The sequence below is a fragment of the Centroberyx gerrardi genome, chromosome 5 (assembly GCF_048128805.1).
Source record: "Centroberyx gerrardi isolate f3 chromosome 5, fCenGer3.hap1.cur.20231027, whole genome shotgun sequence".
In the NCBI taxonomy this organism is placed as follows: domain Eukaryota; kingdom Metazoa; phylum Chordata; class Actinopteri; order Beryciformes; family Berycidae; genus Centroberyx; species Centroberyx gerrardi.
The window spans coordinates 26057350-26082380 of NC_136001.1; the positions used below are offsets into that span (position 1 = coordinate 26057350).

The 25031-nt window shown below is 43.5% G+C and overlaps 1 protein-coding gene across 1 annotated transcript in view; it reads left to right on the forward strand.

The window, feature by feature from the left end:
- The window catches only part of suclg2 (succinate-CoA ligase GDP-forming subunit beta), a 94894-nt gene that overhangs the window by 29400 nt on the left and 40463 nt on the right, over nt 1-25031 (forward strand). Inside the window, exons 3-9 of the mRNA XM_071904436.2 lie at nt 8667-8766; nt 9846-9936; nt 12225-12377; nt 13417-13506; nt 15162-15258; nt 18540-18701; nt 20697-20839. Coding sequence (XP_071760537.1) covers nt 8667-8766; nt 9846-9936; nt 12225-12377; nt 13417-13506; nt 15162-15258; nt 18540-18701; nt 20697-20839 — 836 coding nt within the window. The remainder of the gene's footprint in view (nt 1-8666; nt 8767-9845; nt 9937-12224; nt 12378-13416; nt 13507-15161; nt 15259-18539; nt 18702-20696; nt 20840-25031) is intronic.

Sequence of the window (25031 nt, forward strand, 5' to 3'; positions counted from 1 at the left end):
TCATTTAATGATTTTTTTGGCATGAGTCAATACACAGAAAACAACCAATGCTCTATGTGCGGATGGACATGCACATCAGCCATCAACAATTGTACCTTGGCTATTTGTGAGCTTGAACGCTTCATCAGATGTGACGCAACAAGAATGCAACGCAGGCAGTGGAGCAGCTTTCATTGATTTCAAAGGAAGCATTCTCTTGATGGCTGATGGCAATGTCTGACGCCCTGGCTGTAATGCAGCTTGAAGGATGGGTTTGGCGATTTTATACCCATATATAATTTGTCTCTTACGTACCTGTAGTACTTGGACCCGCAGACAGTATTGGCTCCCGAGTCAGCTGTCTGTTGAAACGGCGAGCTCCTGTTGGTAGGCCTATTGCTGCTAACAATGAGTCCAAACTGGGTTTGTCAAAATATTAAACTCTACCCGGCTCCATGTGCAGTTGTTTACAATCTGACCTGACTGTCTGCAAAACTAGATCACGCCGCCAGTAACGCTTTTTCACCCCACAGGAGTCTGTGCTGCGGTGGAGAAAAACAGTTCAGTGATTTCCTGATTAGTGAAAGTGTGCGTAATGGCGGACTTGTGTCATAAAATCAGTGCTAATTTTAATTTATGTACTTTGCAACTTTTCCATTTATTCTCAACTACCCTGTGGAGCCTACAAATGGCTTTTCTGGAGATATTTTGACATTGCCAGTTTGTTAGCAGCAAGAGGCCTAGCAGTGGACCTTTCAACCGAGTCAATATTCTCTGTTGGTCCAAGTACTACAGGTACAGTGTGTAAGACAATTATATATAGGTCCAAAATGAACTGAATGAATGAACTTGCTGAGCTTGTCCTTTAAGGTTAATGGGTCACAGGGAGTGTGAACCCAATCCTCTGTCTGGTACATACACAATAATCTGTCTGTGTGTCAACTGTGCATTGTGCATGTGCAGCTTGCAAAAATAGTTACATAATTACAGCAGAATAGGTTATTGTCAATTGACATTATAGCCCTTCTGCCTGTTCATCTGTGTGAAATATTTTGCTATTATCATTGAAGCTTATATATACTTATGAGACTGATCCCTGTGTGTACACTAATAAAAGAAATTTACTTTAGACATTTACGACCAAGAACCATGCCGCTGCTGTTTACGTGCCCAGAGTTTGAAGCAAGTATTATGGTAATATTTCCTAGGTAAATGGGGTTCATTTACATAGCTATTAACCGGTAATGTCAAGTCAAAACAACATTGCTCTTTCCACAGCGTTTTGCCCACGTTCCGACCTTTCTCTCCCTCTTTGTTTCGATCCTCCTCTCTTTAGCTCTCTTCGCTCCTCTCGTTTGTTCGCTCACTCATTGTTTCTCCTGAGCCCTCTTCTGTGTTCCTCTCTCCTTTTCTTTTAAGTCTGTTATTGTTCTCTCTCACTTCTCCCCCCCCCCCATATTCCGTGCCCCTCTCTAAAACAAACTCGGTGCCACGGGAGCACATTAGTATCCTCGTTTGCCACTTTGATCAGATTGTAGGGGCAGCGAGTTAGCTGGAGTGAGCTGCAAGTATCTCTGCCACACCGCCCCGCTCCCAGCAGGGCTCCAGCTGATGGACGGAATGGCTCCGGTCCCTTCAGAGGAGCGGCCTGTCACACAGGAAGACGGATGATAGGCTGGAGTTTTCCTTGCTTCGCTACCTGCCAAGATAACACACACCCAATGAGGAGAAGGGACGGGGATGCGCTGGTTTTAAACACAAGGTCATTAGCATGGACACGATAGCCCACCGGCAGGCACAGGACCAGCATGGGACCTTCATGCAGGAACACATTGTAGGCTGTATAATCACTGCACATGCACACACTCGCACATGCACTGAACTTTTGAGATACCGCAAACATGCACTCAAGCGCACAAACAACATAAGGGCTCAGACACGCATAACTCCGCCCTCTCCAAGGACCTGTTGTCATCGTATGCATTGGCTGGCTCTTAGGTCTCTCTTTTCGTGAAAAGCCATGCATCTGAAATTGTCTTAACAGCTGTAAATAGGCTTTGCTGGGTAAGGCGGCCTGTCTCTCAAAGAGCTGATTTCTGTAAGCAGCTTAGTGTTTCCACCTCCTCATTACGCGCCCTAACCTATTCATGTTGTGGGGTGAGATGTGGAATTATTCCTCACACATCCCCTCTATAGTATTAGGATGATACTAATGTGCCAGTAGAAGTGTACATGTAGCCTATTTGTTGTCACGATACTTTGCATAAAGGCAGGCTGCCGAGTGCTGTTAGTATGACTTGGGTTTGAGTTTAGACAGGTTCAAAAATGGGAATCACTCCAGTGCTGGAATGCTCAAACACCATTGTGCTTGGGCTGTAGGGAGCTCTAACCAGTAGACATGTTGTGTTACTAATCAGTGGCAATGGCACTGCAGGGCGTTTTCGTGCTCACTAGTGCATAATGATCAGCAGTGGGAAAAACTAAACTAAAACCCTGAGCAAAACTATAAATGCCACCCATCCACACGTTCCCAAAGCCAAGAAAAAACAAACAAAAAAACCTTTAACTATTTCACATGATACCATACCAACACTTCACCATGTTAACATCACCATATTAATATCAGATGAAGAAAATGCTGCCTAATAATCCACACTTTATCAAGGCCAAAAAAAAAAAAACTTTTCACAAAAAGTTTTCACCAACTACCCTATTTCATCATGCCAGCATCACCAACATCAAATTATGAAATTACTGCCCACCAATCCACACAAAGCCAAATAAATAACAAAAGAAGCAAACAATGGCAACATGTAGCCTGTATCAACCAAATGGTCGCGATAAATAAATGCTGACTGACTCACCGTTTGAAGTGGACTCTCCTCACTTTGGCTGTGGCGAAGTTCTCGTTAATCCTGGCGTAGTCCAGTTTGTGAGACAGTTTGTGCCCAATTACAATTTCAGCCAGTCCATTCAGACGGTCCTGTGACATTGTAGATTGCAAATACTTCTTCATTCTTTTGAGTTGAGAAAAGCTTCTCTCTCCAGAGGCCACTGTTACCGGCACAGTCAGCAATAAGCGCAGGGCAGCGCTGAGATTTGGGTAGACATCCAGTACGTTTTCTCTGTAAATGTAGTTAAGGATATCAAAGGGTGGCTCAGGCTCAGGTCATCAGCATCAGTGTCCCACTAGGAGGCGGCAAATTTGGCGCAATTGCCCTGTCTGCCCCACCCATGTGCTGTCACTGCATGTCGGTGGCCTATTGACTATTTGAATTTTATCTGCTACTGTCCATGCTAAAGAGATAAAACCTACCTAGTCAATATTGTGAACTGACCAACTTAACGGATAAGGCCGCTGTTTTTTAATGCATTAATAAAATGTAAACTATGTCTTTGTGAGCTGTATTTCAAGGTTTTTAGCTTACAATTGGAGCCAATGACTTCCGGGTTGACGGCTAAAAACGGTACGTGGGAAGTCAGAAAGTAACAGGAGTAGAGCAAACGCATTGTTGATTTTGTTATTTTCATAGGATTTGTTGACGTAAGCAGTGCATTAAAAAACACCAGCCTTATCCTTTAAGCTTGTTTGTGTTGACTTGTGGTCACTCACTTTTTTAATTCAGCTGTGTAGTCTGCAACTAGAGTTAGCGTGGATCTGGTAAACTGGCTCCTGATGTGACTTGATATGACTAGATGTCTTTGCTGGGCCTTCAATCCCCTCTGAGACAAATGATTCTCCCTACAGATATCCCCAGGTTCATCATCGCACAACACCATTATCGTTACCGTCACCCTTCTGGTTGGATGGCAATGAGAAACCCTCAACCAGGGGTTTGAACTGCACCTCTCTGTCACCGAGCAGAGCCCAGGGCCGTCTCAGGATGTCATTAGAAGCGCTGTCTGTGTCTGAAAGCCAGGTGGACTTGTGTTCTAATGAGGACTCAGCCGTCATGCGAGCGGTGACTGGAGGAGGTGTCACATAGAGGTGCCACCGTTGGTCCGGGACGCTGATATTCTCCTCCACTGAGTAGCACTGAGACGGCATCATTAGAGGGAGAGACAGACGGATGGGGAGTGGGCTTAACCATGTACACTGGAGGCAAAAAGGAGAGGCAACAAGACAGTGAGATGGTAATGATATACGTAGTTAGGTCTCGCAGATCAAAGAGGTCAAATTGTTTTTCGTATGATGGCAGTTTCTGTCAGTTTTTTGTGCCAACTCGTCTTGTTTTTCCCTTATTATAAAAGTCCCAACATTTGTGTCTTATGGAAATGCCAGTGGCAAGAAGGCTTCATAATGCTTGGTTAAGATTTATCAATGTTTGTTGACTTTTCAACCTCAACTGAACAGGCCAACATATTCTGCCTTAGTCTTACTACTGAATCCCGAGGCCATTATATGTCATGGTGAAGGAAAAAGTGCAGAAGGTTTTTATTTTCCTTTCCTTCCCTTTGGTTCACCTTGCATCACTGCATGAATGGAGAGCTATTTTTTGGTCTGACCTTTTCTAAGTCTTGCAGAATTGTAAATGGTAAAACTTTATGGAAAGCTGAACTTCTGCGAAATAATATCAGCTTTACTACTGTGGTTAAAACAAACCATCACACAAAAAGTCTAAAATTTAAACGGGGCCTGTTCCATTTGCTTGCCCTGCCAGTGCCATAGTGTAATTAAAACATAATGGGCTGTGCTATTAACAGTGAGCATTGTATAGAAATAAGGGCAGGCCTCATTTCTATGCTTAACCTTTCAATACAATGTGCATATATATTCTTTTCTGCTTTTGCAATTAGGGAAGCTTATAAGATCGGTCACAAAGATTGCCCTGTTGAAAGTGGTTAGAAGCTTATAAGATCGGTCACAAAGATTGCCCTGTTGAAAGTGGTTAATGTTCCACATCCCCTGTGGTTCTTTTTGCTACAGTAAGGTTATGAGTTCATTGTTCCCATTTCCAATGATCCATGGACATGACACAGCAAAGCACCCTGTGGCGAAATGAATCAAGAGCCAGGGCTGCTCCAATAGCATGCTTTACTCAGCTCTCAATACAAGGATGACAAAGTAATTGAAGTTATTTAAAGACACACCATTTTAGGCCAATTAGACTGTTGCAAAGAGGAGAAGCACAGATCATTGTTCTTTCTACTAGTGGAATTCCTCTGAATTATGGATTTAATCTTGCATTCCTGGGACTGATACTGTACTTCCGAAAAACAATGCGAGTCAAATAATTACGTCCCTTTCACACCCTCCTTCATTTTTCTCAATTCCTGCCTCTTCAGCAGCAATCAACACTCTTCTACACCATAACCAGGAGCTTCACTGTCATGACGAGCACAGATGCTGAAGATTGAAAGGTCATTTTGTTTTTCTTCTGCTAGCGTTCAAAGCATTTATCCACGGGAAGCCTCCGACTCTCTCCGGTCTTTGTTTGCGGCTGTGTGTGTTTGTGTTTTTGTTTGTTTTTCCCCCTCCCAAGAGTTTGATTAGTCTCCTCCATTTAGCCGCCACATTACTTTCATTACGGCACACATGCACACTGGGGAGGGCCACCCTGATCTTTTTCTCTCTCCATGCAGACGGTAGCCACATCTTATTCTCTCTGGATTGGCACACAGCCTGCATCTGTCCCTTTCCAGCCAGCATCCCCCTCGTGGCATAGCCTCGACGGCTTAATTAAATATCAGACCAAAGCTAACTCTGCCGCTGCCCACCCGCGGTCTACATGGAGGAGGAGGAAGGAGCTTTCGAAAATGCAAAGAAAGAGCGAAATAGAGAGAAAGAGAGGGAGAGAGACACTGATGGCAGAAGTAACATCCTCTTTGCCAGCTGCTGTCATTGGCAAACAGACTGGGAGTTGATTTGCACTCATTACTGGGGAATGAGTAAGGCCCGGGGATGATGACCATGTTACTCCGATTGCATCTGATGCGACTGGAGATGTTGGGCAATGTTAATCTCCTCCCCTGTGTCCCCAAGATATACAAAGTAAATGGAGATGAAAATGTTTTTCTGCCTCTTCACAGTGGCCATGTATGATACAAATGGAAGTGGAGAACTGATTATGTAATGATATGGCCTTCGCCCCTCCAGGAGAGGGTTTTCCTATGCCTTTTGTTCTACTTCTAATCCACCTACTGGACAAGTTACTGCTGATTATTGGGGTTGCTAGTTTGTCATGCCATCTTCACAGAATGTATTGATCTCTCTCTCTCTCTCTCTCTCTCTCTCTCTCTCTCTCTCTCTCTCTCTCTCTCTCTCTCTCTCTCTCTCTCTCTCTCTCTCTCTCTCTCTCTCTCTCTCTCTCTCGCAAACATGCATTCATCTAAGCCTTTTGCATGTACACTAGACTGCTGTCTGGCTCCACATGTGATTAACGTCACCTCTGTATTAGCATGACCTTTCAGTTTACATATCTCATATTGTATCATCTACTATGTGGACAACTTGAGCTCTCCGAGACTCTCTAACACTGTTCATCGGTGTCTTCACTGATTAGTTCCAGACATGTGCCCTTCTTTCCCCTTGTTCAGTGTAGTGTCTGGGTTGAACATAAAAGCACCACTTCTTTCTGATTTAACATGCTGCACCTCCTTTTCTGTCCACTCCCCACTCTGCTTCACTCTCATTAGGGGCTAACCTCTGTCTGTATGTTAAAGGCCATCTCTTGTCTGTCATACTACAGCTAATGGCCACCTTGCTCTTTACCATGCACCATGTTCACTGTGATCTTTGAGGACATCATTATCCTCTCCATACATTTCAAAGCAGAGTGGTTTTTCATTGTCCCTTATTGGTGGAAGTTGGTTTGATTCTGTAGATATTGGACCTTTTTCTGTGAAGAGTGTTTTTGATCATACATCTTTGAGATGCAGCATGCATTATATCACATTATATCCATAGTTTTTGTCTTGTTTCTTGCATTATAAAGTTTCCCCTTATCAGCAAATTGCTCTTTCAGTGTCCATCTATTATTGCTGATAATGCCTCATATCTTGTTGTGTGCTGCATAATAAGCAGGTTTTCTATCAATTACTGGTGCAGCAGGAATGAACACCTGCCTCTTTTTCACCCCATTACCCTCCCTGGCACATTACATGCCTTTTAATATATCTAATACAGCTTAGCTTTTAAAATCATATCTTTCCTTTTTTTAAGGTCCTCATCAATGTGTCAATACTCTTTACCTTTTTCCACACCTCACACAGAGCCAGCTCCCTGTTGGGCCACATCGTTGTTCTTCTAATACTTTTTTTTTTTTTTTTTTAGCAAAAGTCATTTCCTCTGTGCCGTCCCTCTCCACTGCACATGCCCGCAGGACACTCTATTTCATCTTGCTTTGAACTCCTTTTTAATTTTGCGCGGTAGCAGTTTTTTATTAACATATTTATTCATTTATGACTCCTCTCAAAGCCCTTTGCATATGAGCACACCTTTCTTCTTGCTCTCTCTCTCTCTCCCTGTCTCTATCTCTCTTAGCTCCCAACTCTCCACAGAGAAAGGGCCTCACTAATGCAGTGTTAGTTTAATCCCTGCCACCCTGTCAGAGGCTATTTTCTCTGGGTGCTGTCCTCACTAGCAGTAGTAACAGCAGCCAGAGCTTTTAGCCTCCTTCGTCTCACCAGCTTCTGTCTAGACTCTCTCCACTCTGCCTGAAGAGTTTCGTCTCACCCAGTCAAGGGAGGATGAGCTCTTCTCTAGCCCAAGGTCAAGGTGTCTTTCCTGGCATGGCATGGCGGATGCTCCCCCTCCACTCTCCCTACCGCCCACTTCCCACCCTGATGGCAGCCACCTGTCAATGGCTTAACTCCCCCACCTAGATAATAATAACCTAGCCAGAGACCATCTTCCATCAAGTGTCCTCGTTGCTCCATTTGAATAGAGGGAAATTGTGGTCAGGCAGCTGAGTAGACAGCTGAGGGGGCCTCCCCCTGAAGTGCTAGTTCTTGCAAGGTGGCAATGACAGCAAAGGAGATGCAAGGTGCTTATGTAATTGAAGCAAGGTCATGCAAAGTTTTCCAACAGTTGTGCAACTGTGGTTTCCCTCTTCACATTGAGGTTGTTATAGGATGTCGATCACGAGGACTACACATCACTGAAAGAGTGGTGTTGACATTTTGCAGGATATTGTATGCTAATGGTAACTTTCAAGTAATCTGTTATGTCCATTTCAATAAGGCTATAGTAATGCCTGTTCTATAATTAGTAGTGCTGCGGGGAAATGTCCTTGTGAAGTGCTGAGCTCTGGAGTCTAGATCATCTCTTCTTCCTGCATAGGCTCTCTCATCCTTTCACATACCCTACTCACCAGTGTTCCCCCCCCCCCCCCCCCCCCCTCCTTCGTTCCATCAGAAGGACAGAGAAGGTAATGGGGACTCAAGGTGATGGGGTGAGCCCACATTTTATGCGCATGCACAGATTGGGTCTCAGCTCAATGATGACACCTGATTGAAGAGGTCTTACAGCCTATCCAACTGACTATTTTCTCTCTCTTCTTTTTCTCTCTCTCTCTCTCTCTCTCTCTCTCTCTCTCTCTCTCTCTCTCTCTCTCTCTCTCTCTCTCTCTCTCTCTCTCTCTCTCTCTTTCTTTCTTTTTCTTTCTTTCTCTCTCTCTCTCTCTCGCTCTCACTCTCTCACTCTATTTATCTATCTCTATCTCTATCTCTCTCTGTGTCTCTCACAGATGCCAAGGAGATTGTGCTGAAGGCTCAGATTCTTGCCGGTGGCAGAGGAAAGGGGGTGTTCGACAGTGGCCTTAAAGGTGGAGTGCACTTAACTAAGGAGTAAGTATACCCCTATGTGCTTTTCACAAAACTGTGATTTAGGAGATAGACTCATATGAAAGAGGTTTTTTTCCTCCTACGACTGCAGCTTTTAGTGAAAGGAAGCTCACAGAGCTCTCTGAAGATGCTCCCCGACACAAAGACACAGTAAGGATTACTTATGCTGCAAACAAACAGATTTTTTTTCTCCCAATATCTTGTTTTGGTGCAACTACCCTCAATTAAACTTTGAAGAAGGGATTTTGGTGTTTGCAGAAGTGTTATGCACCCCATACTGAGTTTTCCTCTCTCAGGATGGTTGAGTTTCATGCCACTGCTGAGGTTTATTTTGTCCTAGCATAGCATTTACAAAATACGCTAAGTGTATTCCTCCAACAAGGACACACGCTGAAATCTTCTCCATTTTTCAAAAGCCCAAACAGCAACTTGAAAGAGCTTCTCTGTACTCAGGCACTAGAAAGTTTCCATGTAAAAAAGAAACAGTGCTATCTTAGTGAAGGTAACAGCCACTACCACCTTAAAGGCAAAAAGGTGATTTATGACAACTGTCCCAGACATGTATCATCGTCACCCTACTTCAGGATTCGGGATGGCCGGAAACTTTTTCAAAGTGAGATGTGCTGAAGTTCATCGTCCCCAGACAGTGACACGAGCACAGTTCACCTTCCTCTCATCTATCAAAGGATGAGCACAACCCCTGGCTTCATTTGTATTCACTTACTAAACCAGAGCGGGCTCAGGGAAGGGGACTAGGCGTGCAGGTTGCTTTTAAGCAGCAAGAATAAGGAGCGGCTCATTCAAAGCGATGTGTAGACGTACCAAAGATTATCCAAAAGCTGTGCTTTGTCAGAATATGTTACATTAATGCCCTGAAAGTGCTGAGGCATGGCTCCCTTCAAATGAGAAAAGCTCTGGAGAGTTAAAGAAATAATTATTCATCTGTCTGTTCTCCTTCCTTCCTCTCTTCCTTTCATTTTGTAGATGTATATTTTGTTGGACTGTATGTTTTTAACCTAATCTTTAATTTAGGCTGTTGTTAAAATGTGGATACCAGTTAACCAATCATCTCTCTCCTGCAGCCCTGTGGTGGTTGGCGAACTGGCCAATAAGATGCTGGGTTTCAACCTGACTACTAAGCAGACACCTAAAGATGGAGTGAAAGTAAAAACGGTGAGCCCAAAAAGGAAAGATACACTTTGCTCTTTCTCGTTTTTTTCTGCCCTCATTTCAAGGTAATTTGAGTCCAGTAATGCGGTTCTGTAAAATTAATGACTCCGAAGGCAGTTTGGGTCTATTGTTTTCCTTTGCTAGGTGTAAGTAGTAGCTAGCTACTGTCATTAACTGTGGGTTTGTGCTGTTTGGTGTCATGGTTCATTGCATAAATAATACATGGAACGAGGCCCACTGTGAATTTAAAGTGTTTGGTAAACAACTATTTCTATGTGCCACTAACAAGCAGGAATGTTATTTTCCATACTCACATGCTGCACGCAGCACCGCCTCAAAACACACATTTCCAGGTAATGAAGCCTTCCTGGCCTGCGGGTTGTGTGTAGGTCTGTCTCTCTGTCTCTCTCTCTCTCTCTCTCTCTCTCTCTCTCTCTCTCTCTCGCTCTCGCTCTCGCTCTCGCTCTCTCTCTCTCTCTCTCTCTCTCTCTCTCGCTCTCTCTCTCTTGCTCGCTCTGTTTTCCCCTACACCCCCACTTCCCCTCTCTCTATCCCTCAGTCCCCCCACCTCACCCAGCCAGCCCGCTGAAATATGGCCTAGAGCCCCCCCATTAAGGCTTGCTTTCATTCCTGCCAGCCAGGCACGTAGCACTCTGCGCTCCTACTCCTACTGCAGAATTTAGGTGGAATCAAATGAGTGTCACACTTGCCATTTTTATAGAAAGCACCTGCGGCAAGGAAGTTCACAGGCGCTAAATCAACACTGAGTCTCACGGGCAGAGGAAAAGGCAAACAAAACAAACACTCTACAAAATAAACTAGACATAACCTGCATTAGATGTGAGCGTGCATCAAACACAGACGGCAGCTCAAATTGGCCAGCTAATTGGCATATCAAGAACGTCCTCTATCACCTGTATGGCACAGAAAGCAGAAGCCAGCCAGACTAGGCGGTGATTGGCCAGGAGGACCCAGTACAGTAACAGTGCAGTCAGACCCCGGCCTGGCCAGATGACAACCAGATGTCAGTCGTCAACCTGCCAATGGAGCCTGCATCTACCCTCAGCTCAAGAGCAGAGAGCATCACAGAAAAGAGGCAGCACTTCTGCATCTACTACATGGGTTTCATGTCCGGGCACAGATTGAGGAGATTGAGTGAGGAGATGAAGGAAGATGAGACAGGGGGGCGTAAGAGATGGATGGAGAAGAAGAAATATAGGAGGAAGAAATAGAAGGGTGACGGAAGAAGGTTTTAGGGAAAGGACAAGAGAAGGACAAGCAAGTGAGGATAGAGTAGGTTTCGTCTGAGTGAACAAAAGGGCCACAGGGCAGACGACAGGGAACTGGAGAGGAAAATGTTTGAGTGACTGGGGAAGACGACATCGGCACGAAGAGAGAGGCACGCCGCCTGTTAACACGGAGGGTAGAGAAGGCTATCCATCCTCATTCACAGCTCGATAGGATGGAAGCAGGACATGAGGGCTGTGCATGTCCAAACAAACACCCCATCCAGCAAGGCTGCACCCCGTCGACAACAACACAACTAATAGCTTCCTGTCTGTTTTTTTTTTTTTTTCTGTCTATGAGCCTCTTGCTTGTCTCCTCCATTTCTCATTCCATCTTTGTCTGCTTGTCTGTCTCACTCTTCACTTACCGCTCCTCTCCTCTCCCTCTCTCTCTCTCTCTTATTCACAGCATATGGTATTTTATTTCCCAGTGCTTTGCTTCACCTCAAATGTTGCCATATAAACACGGAGCCTGCCAATTTGCCCTATGGGCTTGTGGTATAGTGTTAAATTTCGGTATTACTTGCAGGGTTCCCACTGGTTATGGAATTCATCATTCATCAATCATGGAACTTCGAGAGATTCATTCCAAAAAGGGAAAGTGAGGGAATTTGCTAAATTCTCTGGGAAATATCAGGGAATTTTACAAACGGATCATTTTACAGGAATATACTTTATTTTGCAACTTGTTTCAGGGTGCTAGGAATTTTTAAAAATATGTTTCACACATCGATTGCATTAGATGTTTTTCATTTGCTTTTCTCCATAGCAACCTGTGGTCAAAACCAGACTGGTCAGCCCTTTAGAAAAACAAAATTAACAAACCTGAAAGGAATCAAACATTTACATCATGGAAGAAAGCAGAACATAGTTTGGGAAAAGCATGGAATTTTACATCAGGGCCACAGTGGGAACCCTTTCCTTGGTCATCAAGTCACGTTGTTATTGTAACTGACCCCATTCCTCCATCTACCCCTCCCTCTCCCTCTGCTGTGCCATGCCCAGGTGATGGTTGCCGAGGCCCTGGACATCAGCAGGGAGACCTACTTTGCCATTCTGATGGACCGCTCCTGTAATGGTCCCGTCATGGTGGGCAGCCCCCAGGGAGGCGTGGATATCGAGGAGGTGGCCGCCAGCACCCCAGAACTCATCTTCAAGGTATTATAGGATTAAATCATCAACGCTCAAAAAACATAAATGGCCTTTTGTAGCATTATTATTGCAGTATATCTGCCTCAAAGACCAGCGCAGAAGTACTATTTGAAGAAGGATCCAGTCACTTTAATAGAATTGATTGATCTTGATCTCATTGTATAATTGACCAAATTCTGGTGCTTGAAAGCATGCCAAGACTCGATTGCCCAGTGGGTCTAACAGATGCAAGCTGTGCTCCAATTTAATTTTCTGCCAATTCAATTAAATTTATTGTCCTGCTTTCACGCACTCTATAGCAGCTTAACATTGCAGACGTACAGTACACACAGCAGCAGCCTAACAATGCACACATACTCACTACAGCAGCCTACTCTGTTCTACTTTTCTGTTAATGGGATTCCAATTATGAATTCAATCGACTGTAGTTACCTATGCTTGAACTCCCAAAAGTGCCAACTGAGGATACACCAGTTCCATGTCATTACTAACAGATGTACAGTCGAAGCCACTGTAACACACAGATGGAGCTTTTTGCTTGCACTGTTCATCTTTATTGAGCTTTGCACTGCGTTATTGCTACAGTCTACAGATGTTGGAGCAGATAGTAAAGATCCAACTGAGATTCATATCATTCACTATACCCACCACTGACTGCACACGGATAGACAATATATATGCATATATCCAGACAATATATGCAGTACACAGCTGTGGTATTGCTGATTGTAGCGCAGTACCCTCTTCACACATACTATTGAAATTGATATTGTCGAGACCTATTTAGTCACAAATGATCTGACAATTTTAAAGTTACAATTCCCCCCCTTAGGAGAAGAGTAACAAATATGTATCTATATGAAAGTCCTCGGTACGAGGGGCCGGTAATTATAAGTGCATCGCTTCAGTCCCCTCTCTCTCTTTACCTCATGTCTGGCAGCTTGCCACCATTTAAATGTCGGTGATTTAATATGAACATCCACTTTGTGTCAAATTACAGTCCAGTGTTTGAGCCTCCTGCTCTCTTTCTCTGTGTCTCTTACAGGAAGCCATAGACATATTTGAGGGAGTGCGAGACGACCAGGCACTGCGCATGGCAGCTAATTTGGGTTTCAAAGGACCTCTGGAGAGACAGGTAATGGGCACACTGGAACCCTCAGAGTCACACTGCAGAGAAGAGGCAGCAAAGACTCACAACGTGCACACACACGTATGCACATTCACACAAACAGCCCAAGCTTATGGCTATTAGAGCACCGCGTTTTCCAGCGGCATGATGTGAAGTGTCATTGCGCTAGACTCACTTGCCAGATGGTCTATTGTCATATTTGGCAATGATGCACAACACTGTACCAGGCTAAGAGAGCTGAGATCACTAATGGTGCCATTGTGGGATTCAGCATGTCGCATTGTTTTTGTGTTGGAGTGCGCCATGCAGCAAGAAACACAACCCAGCTCGAGTGGCAACCGATGAGTTTGAGGACAATGAGACAAACATTTTAACGAGTCATCTCAAAGTCATGCTCAGGCAGCGTCAGTTGGTAAAACAAGGCCAGGGGAGAGCAGCGCAAGTCCAAATTCAGACTGGATATGTACACTTAGATGTAGGGTTCATGTTACAGCCATTTGTCTCTTAGCATCATATCACTATTTTGTTCTTTTCCACAGGCACACTGGCATGCGAAATCGGATTAGCTCAGAATCTTAACACACGGAATAAGTATAAATCAACTTAATGAATCGGCTTCTCAGAAGCAAACTAAGATTCAAACAGATGTCTGAGCGTTAGTTGCATCCCATAGAGTATGACCCTCTTTTGCAGGATATTGAATGGGCATTGATTTTAAACAGGCAAGGAGACAAATAGAAACTGATTGGTTAAGTGTCCGCCTTGCCAGTTTGCTTTTACCAGATTTCTGTGTGAAAGCACGTCAGTCGCCAGACTGTTTGATTCAGACATAATTACAGCCCCTCTAAAATAACTTAAATGTTTTAAATGAGCTATGGGATGACAAGAGCTTTGTGTGTGTGTGTGTGTGTGTGTGTGTGTGTGTGTGTGGGGGGGGGGGGGGGGGGGGGGGGGGGAGTGTATGAGTGGGTGTGTGCACGCACGTACAAGAGAGAACATGCAATTTTGTGTGTGACAGGGAGAAAGGTGAGAGGTTTGTGACTGTGTGGGGTGTGTGTGTAGAAGTGTGTGCATTTCTTTCACTGTTCTGTCAGGCTGCCTTCATAATCAAAGAGCGTTTGTAGCAACAGACAGAAACATCAATTGAGCTTCCTTATTCTTTAAAATGGGGATTTATTAAAGTGTCAAGGCACTCAAGTAGATATACACCGTACTTGTTAGAATACAACAGACATATTGCCACATTCATTGGCTATATTCATCTCTTGCCCACATATGCCCTGCAGTGTAAATATCAAGTCTATGAAACAAAAACTACTCTTTATGCTACAGGCCTAAATCTCTGTGGAATCCATTGAACTGTGCACTATGATGTTATTTTCATTTGTAACCACATAAGGCCAAAGCTTGCCTGCATGGATTGTAATAGAATGAGCTATTTGCCAGTTGTCACACCTTTTGGAAAAAGTGATAATTAAATTTTCCCTTTCAGCACCGGTACAGAGACATATGCATGCGCACAAAACACACTCACACAGAGCAATGGTGAAGGTGATTTGCCATGTTTTATTTAGCCGGTGCGGGAGGCTGAGTGGCCTTGGCGGGGCCGGCTGCTCAGAGCCGAACTGTCGGGTAATTACTGTCCTCTGTGGAACTTGCAGGCAGCAGATCAGATTAAGAGGCTCTATGATCTGTTCCTGAAAGTCGACGCCACTCAAGTCGAAGTCAATCCTCTCGGAGAGACTCCCGAAGGACAAGGTACCTTGTATCATAGAGAATACTTATCTATGTGTGTGTGTCTTGATGTGACTTCTGTCTTCTGTGTATCTGTTCTGTGACACTATCTGTTTTTTATTCACTCTTAAATGCTTTTGTGCGTGTCTGTGTGATGTGTTTGTGTGTGTGTGCATAATGGGACATATCATTAAATGTCCTTAACCATGTTGAACCTCCATAATATTTCATATTTAAACTGACTGTGAGGAAACAGGCTTACCAACTGCCTGGGACTGAATGCACTTTAGAATGTGAAGTGTAATTACAATATATTGGTGTCAGTTTCTTTTCAGCATGACCTTGTCTGACGCAGAGTCCAAGCAGCTTTAAGGAGGACTCGGAGCATTGCTTTCGTTATTCATAGCTGATAGTTGCTGATTACCTAAAGGTGCACAGCCAGATAGTCCATCTTTGACTATAATGAGAGGCTACAAATTACAGCAGCGGCTTCAGACATCATTTGCTCCCTCATTTACTCCGTTCCATGGCCATTGAAGAGTAACCTCTCAGGGCGACCGTATGAATATTTAAGAAAACATCTGATCAGTGAAAAGCCAACGTACTAATTCAACGTCATGTGAGCGTCTTGGTGGTGCTGGCCCTCAGATATTTTATTATCCTCTTTGAAACAGCTGTAAATGTGGTTGAGATGAGGCTACTTTTCTATCCTATCATAGTTTTAATAGTTGATTAGATACCTGATCATATAGCCCTGGGTCCAGGGCCAAGGCCTGGGTTCAAAGCCTGCCTTCAAAGTCTTTGCATCTGTTTTAACGTCTCCATCTCATAAATGTTCCCTGTTCAAATGAAAACACTTGAATGCACAAAAATGATTAGGGACAGACAGAGAGATGGCTAGACTTCAGTCCCCCTGCTGTCACTTGGCACAATAAATTGGCAAAACATGACACTAGTGTATATTGGCACAGCAGTGACACACACAGGTTAAAATTTCAATTGCTCATCATCCAGTTGAGAAACACATCATACATGCTCACGAGGCGTATTCTATTTCCTTGCTAACCATTGTGATGCGTTTTTTTCCTATTTACACCAATTTAGAGTTAATGTGCTGAACTTGCACTGAACTTAGTTTTTCTCCCAAAGAAGTAAGTACAGTTGTCTGCAGTGCTGAACACAGATTGACTGTGATGTGTCCTATCGAGACAGATTACAGAAAAATCAAGATGCGTCACATCTTCGATTTTATTTGGTCTCCTCAAAAACAGGTTCTCGTTTAAAGTATGTTTTATCAAAGATTGACAAGACAAGTTTGTTGTTTTATGATTTCTTATGAATATTAATGATCAAGGTTATTCTTTCCTAACGATGAAGTTATAGTCTGAGAGGTACAAGATAGCTTTTCAATGAGAGAGAGAGAGAAGACATGGCTGTGATTGAGGCAGGCTTTGTAGACAAGCTTCACGTTAATATCAACCCATATGAAAATGAACCATGTTTGGTTCATTTTGTTCACGTCACAAGGGAACAGAACTGTTTTCCAGGAGGCGTTCAACGAATGTGCGGTGGAAAGGAACATTTCTTCAGGCTGGAAAATTTCTCATTATTATTATTTTTTTTTTTTTCTCTCATTTGGCTATAGCTGAATAGTTTTACTAGAGGGACTGTAATACCAAATGGGTCTTTAACTCTAAAAATGAAAAGGATTGCAGAGTAGGAGCGCTACAGTACCTGGAGGATATGGCTACGCCTCAATCCCCGAGTGTGTCTGCCTGCCTGCATGCACCATGTGTCTATGCACACCTGTGTTTATATTTTGTCTGTCTGTAATTCTCAAGGCTCACTCCCATGTCTCCATTAGGGCTGAACGATTTTTAGAAAATATCTAATTGCGATTATTTTGACTGATATTGCAATTGCGATATGATTTGCGATATTAGAGGGAATGATAATTTTTACATCATTATTCTAATTTTCATTGAAAAACGTATTAAAATGATTATGGTGTGATTTTTGCGGGGATCTGTACCAAACAAAGATGTTTTCTTAAGTCTGTAGAATATGATGTGTAGGCCAGGACATATCTGCAGCACGACAATATTTAATTTAAAATGGTATTTTGACACACATTTCGCCTTTAACAAATATTGCGCCTCCTGCGATTTGAAAATTGCAGTAGGCCATATTGCGATTTTGATAAAAATTTCGATTAATTGTTCAGCCCTAGTCTCCATATAGTGTGTCCTGGGTCACTATTACACCTGGGTCCCTGGCCTCGTATGCGTTTCCCTCTGATGGACCGTTCAATAACGAGTTTATGGTTAACGTTTCATTGACATTACCATTGCTATGACTTGTCTCAAAGGCTTCTTTGTGGTAGAGCATAATTATGTTTTTGATAGTTGAAAGCATACAGTGTATCCTTTGGTCAAAACCTGTTATATGCTAGTGTATGGTTGCACAGTCTATTCATTTAGCCCTACATGTAGACTTAATGTAAACTCAAGTCCCCTTAAAGGAACGCTTTGCCGATTTTCAACCAGCTTTGTATCATTACAGTGTCGGTAGTACATGCAAATGAACAATGTTTACCTTCCCTCCATGTTGCCTGCACCTAGAGCTCCCCGTTCATTTGCCGGCAGAAACCAATGACGTCATTGTTTCACGGAAGTACAACAGATTTTGAAGCTGCGCCCCAGAGACACAGAGAACATTAAAAAAACCTGTTGTTGTTTTTCACACTATATCCTGATTTCGGATAGAGATATGGTTGAAAGTCGGCAAAGTGGTCCTTTAAGACTTCAGTTTATTGTACTGTACAGATTATTATCTGGAGACTATCTATCTATCTAGTGATGTGCTGGAATTTTTTTTCTTTGAGGTTTGGTCAGCATTAAAGTATAAGTGTCTTTATACAGAAAACCCTGTGACTAATTTGGTAAATTTTATGCCTGCTATTTTTACAGGTAGCATTATGAGTGTGGTCTCTTTGAAATGCATCCTCTTTGAAGTGTAAAGGCAGTGTCCATTTAGCATAATGGCCTGTCCCTTAGAAACACTGTCAAAAACATATGCCTTACTGTGCCAGCCACTGAAATAATTAACTAATAGGCTGAGGGGGAGCCCTTCATTTAATTTATTTAAGGTTTAAGAGATGATAATTAGTTGCAGTTTCATGTCTGAAATTCTCCGTCTCTCTTCCCTTTTCCCTTTCGTCTCACTTTTGTGCTCCCCGTCTGTCTTCATTCCTCTCTTTCTCTCTGTCTCTGTCATCTCTCCATTCCTCCCTCTCTTTGCCCCAGTGGTTTGCTTTGATGCCAAGATCAACTTTGATGACAACGCCGAGTTCCGTCAGAAGGCCGTGTTTGCCATGGACGACATGACTGAGAGCGACCCCACAGAGACGGAGGCAGCCAAGTGGGACCTCAAATATATCGGACTGGACGGAAACATTGCCTGCTTTGGTATGAAAACACAACCCCATTCATGCATGCACACACACACACACACACACACACACACACGCACACCGCTGAATGAATTCTGCCATAAGTGAACCCCTCCTGGCATCAGGCTTTAATGCGCCTCTTAAGCCACATAAGTGAAGAGCTCGGACACGGTTAAAACTTAGTCAAAGTAAAGGCAGCCTGGGCTCTCCTCCAGTCTACATTACAAGCAGCTTTCTGAGGACTCCAGAAGGAACGCTGCTGTAACCAATGCGTTCTAATTAGCCATAATCCGCCCAGAAAGTCTCCAGTGAGCCAGATTGTTAGCATTCTCATTAAAGGCCCCCTCTCTCGTCATAAATCAAAGCTTTTACAGTGTACAGCAGCCCTAACAGGTGCTCCCGCTTCTTACCCTGTAGCCTCATAAACACATTAGATGTGTTCTGTTAGCGCTAGCCCAGCCCCACCCCACCCCGCCGGGCCCCCCGACTCCCTGCACAACCGCCCCCCAGCCTCTCTTAAAGTAACAACAGCTTTTAAGGCCCCGCCGTTTGCTTGAGAGCTCTGTAAGCCACCAAAGTGACAGCTGTTAAAGCGAATTTCCCTTTTATTGAGACCTCTGTCGGGGAGCTTGCCAGGACACAAGCTCAGCTCGGCTAAAACCAAATGAAGTAAGACATTTTGTGCGCTGAATCACTTGGCTCCCACACAGCTCAGCGGGGTAGCCATACTGGCGCTGGGCTAAATGATGACACAGGCCGCAAAAAGCGTAGCAGAACCTCTTTTAATCAGTTCTCTTTTCTCTGAAGTCAAGAGCACAGTCATAATCAAATTTTCTCTGTGTTGCTCGACTTTAAGTGTTGAATGTTCCTGATTAGAAGATTTCGATCCGATTCGATCCAAACTGCCTTTAGCCACTCTGCATTCTCAGTTAAGGCGTCGCAGGAATGGAATTCAGTACCAGCGCATATTAGAGAACTTAGTGCTTACCGTTCCTTCACAGGGCAGCTGAAATTATTGCTTATTAATAGCCAGCCATGTATACATTAGTACTGCAACCGATGCTTCTGCCGGCATCTTGCCAACTGTCTTGTCCTGCTTGCTTGTCTTGCCTCTAGTATGTGCATTTGTCTTGTTCAGTGGATGCTATTGTCCGTGCTGATGTGTATGCTATGTGCTCTAGTGTCATATATGTGCTTTTACTGTAGGTGTGTTTGTTCTGTCCGACGCATGCTATAGTCTGTGTTATTGTGTCCGCTCTGCTTTAGTGTCTTATGTACGCTATGCTTATATGTGCATTGTTTTGTCTACATGCCATTGTCTGCCAATCTGTCCTTTCTTGTTTTATTGTCTCTCTTGTGTCACTTACTTAGTTCTTTATCTTTGTAACACATGCATTTTAATTCTATCTTATTTGAAATTTTAGGCTGCCTTTTAAACATCTGGCCAGGGACAGCAGATGAAAACTAGCCTTTCTGGCTAACTCTGGCTCATTTACAGTTTGACTGTTGATTGATGTGCAAAAAATAAACCCATTGTCCCTGAAATAAATAAATAAAATAAAAAATAAAATACATTCGGGTGGCTCTGCCTCTTTAAGTGTTACATTTCAGCTATTTGCTCTTCTTTGGATGATAATTTACTGCTGGATTCCATTGTGAGTGTTCTTTCCAGTATATTTCATCGTTCCCTTAGTGGCAGTAATGTTCATTTTAATTAACTCCTGGCTACCACCGTCACTCTTTCCTCTCAGGGGCTTTTGTTTAAATTCTGGGCCAGGCCCTAATGGGCAAATCTAGCTTCGTTATAGTTTAGGTCATTACTAGGCTACAGTATCATTAATAAGATAAGTCAAGTAACTTATAAAAAGAGCACACTAACACTGTTATCAGAAGTCTCACTCTGAAAAGGCACCATCCATACAGGCTAAATGTGAGTCTGCTGTTAAGCTATCTTAATATTAAAATGTACATTTTTGCATATGAATTCTTCTGACACCCGACTTCTTAACAGTGAATGGGGCCGGCTTGGCCATGGCCACCTGTGACATCATTGACCTGCACGGAGGAAAGCCAGCTAACTTTCTGGACCTGGGGGGAGGAGTCAAAGAGAGGCAGGTGTACGAGGCCTTTAAGCTCCTCACTGCCGACCCTAAGGTAGGAATCAACTGTTGAAAAGGTGTGTGTGCATTTGCATGCCGAGTTTGAATAGAACAATTGAACACTATCAAGCCGGCAAGCCAAACTGGTTCCTGATGTAATACCATCTTCAAAGGAACAAAAGGAGACTGATAAAAAACTAATACAATTTCACCACCTGTGGAAGTGTCTTTGATTTCCTAGGCAAGCGTCTTGTAATGGCGCATTCATAAAGCCCTGTCTATCTGGTTAGGGCTTTGTCACCGAGACAACAGCACTCATTAGACTAGGGACCCTGGCACATGTCCATGTTTCACTGAGGGACACACACTCTGGGAGGCTGTGTGATTATATGCCATCATTTTCACTTGCGGTGGCATGATAAATCGCTGCTCCGCAAAGTACAATAAAACCAGGCTTTTAAAGACTCGTCACTGAGGCACTCTCCCTGAAATGTTCATACACCAATGCAGACAGAGAGACAGTGACTGTCATGTGGACGCACATATGCACACTTAAGTTAATGCACACATACATATACAGATTTAAATGAAAACAAATGCGTCTGTAAAGGCTTGAAGCTCAGTGGCAGCTCGGGGTGTTGTACAAGTGATTCGGCTCTATGTTGAGAAAGCTAATAAGTCCACACTAAACAATGTGAGCCTTGTAACGATGCCGCAGTGCTGATTGTGTGTTGACACTCATCACACTGCTAATTCCCTTGCTGCTGTCACTCCCACATCCATGGATTGGGCTCTGGCTGCCTCTGTGTTAGCATCTCTGGCAGTGTTTAGTTTTGTGAAACATGGAGCAGTGTTTGGTGCCAATTCCATCTGCCCCCTTTTTTTTAAACCTTTATTTACACGTAGTGGTTTGACTTGCCAGGGAACACACTAGCTCTTTTTCAAAACTGCCCAGCTTCACACCCATTTAGAAAGACACCTTCAAATAGTGCTGAAGCCATTAGTCGATTCGTCGATTGCCAGAAAATTTATAGATTTTAATTGATAATCGATTAATCATTTTAGTCATTAATCAAGTGACTATATCAAACATATGTTGGTTACTGCTAAGGTTTGCTTGCTTGTGTCATTATAAAATTAATACTTTGGGGGTTTGGTGGCTGCTGTCAGAATAACTAAGCAATTTTAAGACATCACTTTTGGCACTGGTCACTTGTGATGGGCATTTTTGTCATTTTATAGACTAAATGTTTAATTGATTAATTAAAATACTCATTATTTGCAGCCCTACATCCAAAACAGGTGGAGAGGATGTGTGGCTACTGACGTATGGACAGCTGGGATATAGAATATCTACCTGTGATACGCATGCTGCTCTTAAAATAGATGTCAGCATTGCGCCATTACATCTCTTATTTTCCTCCAACTTACTCTATAGTAGACTTTTTCATACCGCTCACTGTTGTTTGTGTTGAGCAGCTAGAAACGGTGGCATTTCTAAACAGTGTCTGCCTCTATTTCTCACACAGCACAGTGAACAAACCAGTGATGCACGCCTTTTAAAAGTGATGAATGTTAAAAAGCCGCCAAGCTTAACACCCCAGCAGGTGATGCATTGGCTCACTCAAATATCCAATGTGTGTAGATTCTATTTGGTCTCACATGAATTCATCAGCATGGTCTGTGGGGGGAAATAAAAATGAAGAAGCCGAATAAAAAAGAAATAAAAACAATGGGAGAGAAAACTAGAAAGACCTGTCACTTTCCTCTGGTATGGGGCCATCATGCATTGTCATTGCAAGCCATTTCAAAACGAGGAGGAATACTGCAGAAGCACTATCGGGTTTTAAAGACTGCGTTCACCGCACTCCCTCCAATTACTCCCGCATGGACAAGAGGTTCCTCCTACACCCTCCTCCCCCTGTTCCTCCTCCTCTTTCTGTCTTGTGTCGATTCCTAGATCCAGATGGGGGAGTAAGCCCGCTGCCTGTCCCTCCTGCTGCTGTGTATGGAAATAGAGACAGGGAGCTCCTCCCTAACAGGAAAGAAAGTAGAATGGGATTGACATTAAACTGGGTTGGAAGCTCCATTAGCATTTCAACCAGGGGAACTGAGAAACCTGCTCTGATCTGTGGAGGGAATGTTAATTATTCCATGAAAAGAGAGAGAGAGAGAGAGGTGTCAATTTGCATTTGCATTTTTTTTTTTCACAAATCCCCACTCCGAATCTCAAACATATAAGCAGAAATTGAAATTGAAATTACCTCCTAGGTTAGGTGAACGTGAAAAGGCAAAAACCTGTTGATGGAGAGTTGTCACCAAGTGACGGTGGAACCGCTGTATTCTTGATTTCCCTCAAATATCAAGGCAATCAGTGTTGATTTCCTTCAAATATGCAGCCCTTTGTTGACAATTCAACATTATTCACTGTTTGAAGTTCCAGATGGAATGGTTTACTTGCACTGCACATATTTTTTTTGACTGCTTTTGAAACCAATACGCCTTCTCCTTTTTGGCTAAAGATTTTGACAGCATATGTTATAAGGATGCTTATTTCCCCGGCCGCTGCAATCCTGCATAAAATGAGTACGATTGCTGCTACGGCTTCCAGTGGCTCTGTAGAGAAGCCCGTTAATGTTATGCTGCATATATGAATCTGTGTATTTTGTTAGAGACCACCCTGACTTTTGATAACACTAGAATGCTTTCACATGCTTGGAAAAGACAACGGTACATTCAGCAGCCAGCCAATATGACATTACGGCAGGAAATATCCCGCTGTAATGATGCCGTACATTTCCACAAAAACAGGTATTTTTGTGTCTGTCTTTTCTTTCGGTCTTTCTTCCTCACTCGCTTTTACTCTCTTGTCTCCCTCTCTCCATCTCTCTCGCGCTCTCTCCCTCTCAGTCTCTGCTTTGATGTCTTGGGCTCATTGTGCTGAGAGGAGTGGAAGTGATGTGAGTGTACTGCTGGCGCTGAATTGCAGAGACAGGACCTGAGATTGGAGATGACAAAGCCTCCTGTTTGTTGTTTGCTCACTTCTCCAGGAGCATCTACCCTTACAGCATTCATTAGCTAAATTATTATTATCCTCTGAAAGAAAATAAGGAAGAGAAAACAGATGAAACGAGGATATGTGGAGTGGGAGCAACAAAGAGGAAAAAAAATTGAGAGAATGAAATGATACTGCCTTATGAATCATAAGGCAGTATGTAGCATAGAGTGTGAGTGCTAACTATGTGAGATGTTATTTAGTTCAATTGCGTGTACTAGGCCATTCAGCTTTGTTTGAATTTAGGCCCCCGGCTTTTTGAGCGGGGACATATTTATTTTCCATGCTAAAATAAATAGCCCCACTTTCTTCATATCCACATATAGAACAGTTTGTTGACAGAATGGCTGAATTTATTGAGGTTTCTCCTCACATCACCTGTAGGCACGAGGCAGGAGCGGGCAGCAAATACCAACAGCCAAATAACCTCGTTATTGCCTTGTGCCTGTGCTTTGAGGAAATGGCGGATGGATGTTTTGCCTTATTTGACAGCCATTTTGTTCTGAAGGCTTAAGGCTGTTCTTTCTGTAAATTGTCCAAGCCAGAGAAAATTATGGCTTTTTTCTAACTGTCTTCTTTGTGTGTGTGTGTGTGTGTGTACATGTGTGTTTCCATGTGAAAGCTCACATTTGTCCGTGTGCTTTCTGGGTGGTGGGGTAATTGTCACCTGTAGGCATGCTGAGTGCTGCCATAGTGTGCTGTGCTGCTGTGTTGTTTAAGGTGAAGCAGGCAAGAGGCTCCGCTCAGAGGTGAAAAAGGCACAGATCGGCACGTTAGCATTAGTTCAGCTGGGTGACCCACCTCCTAGGCACAGATAGAGGTGTGTTGGTATGCATGCGGTGATGTCGCATAATCAAGCAGTTGATCATGAAACATGAAGAGCATCGCCTGCTTCCATCCTTTCCACTCCCACAGGCGCATCTGTGTGATCTCAACCTAGAATGTTGAGGCTCACCTGCTCGCCTCCTCCAGCATGATGTGTGTGTGTGTGTGTGTTGTTTCTGTTTTTTTCTTTCTTTCTGAGTTTTCCTGATCACCTCCTCTGTGTTTGTGTGGGATTATTATGCGTGTCCTCAAAGGTCCCAGCCACGATTGCCCTCTAGCAGAACTACATACTATTTTCCTTCTTTCTAGCTCAGTGCCTCTGCTTTGAGTCACCTGTGGCCCCCCTTTAACCAAATTCTTCCTAGTC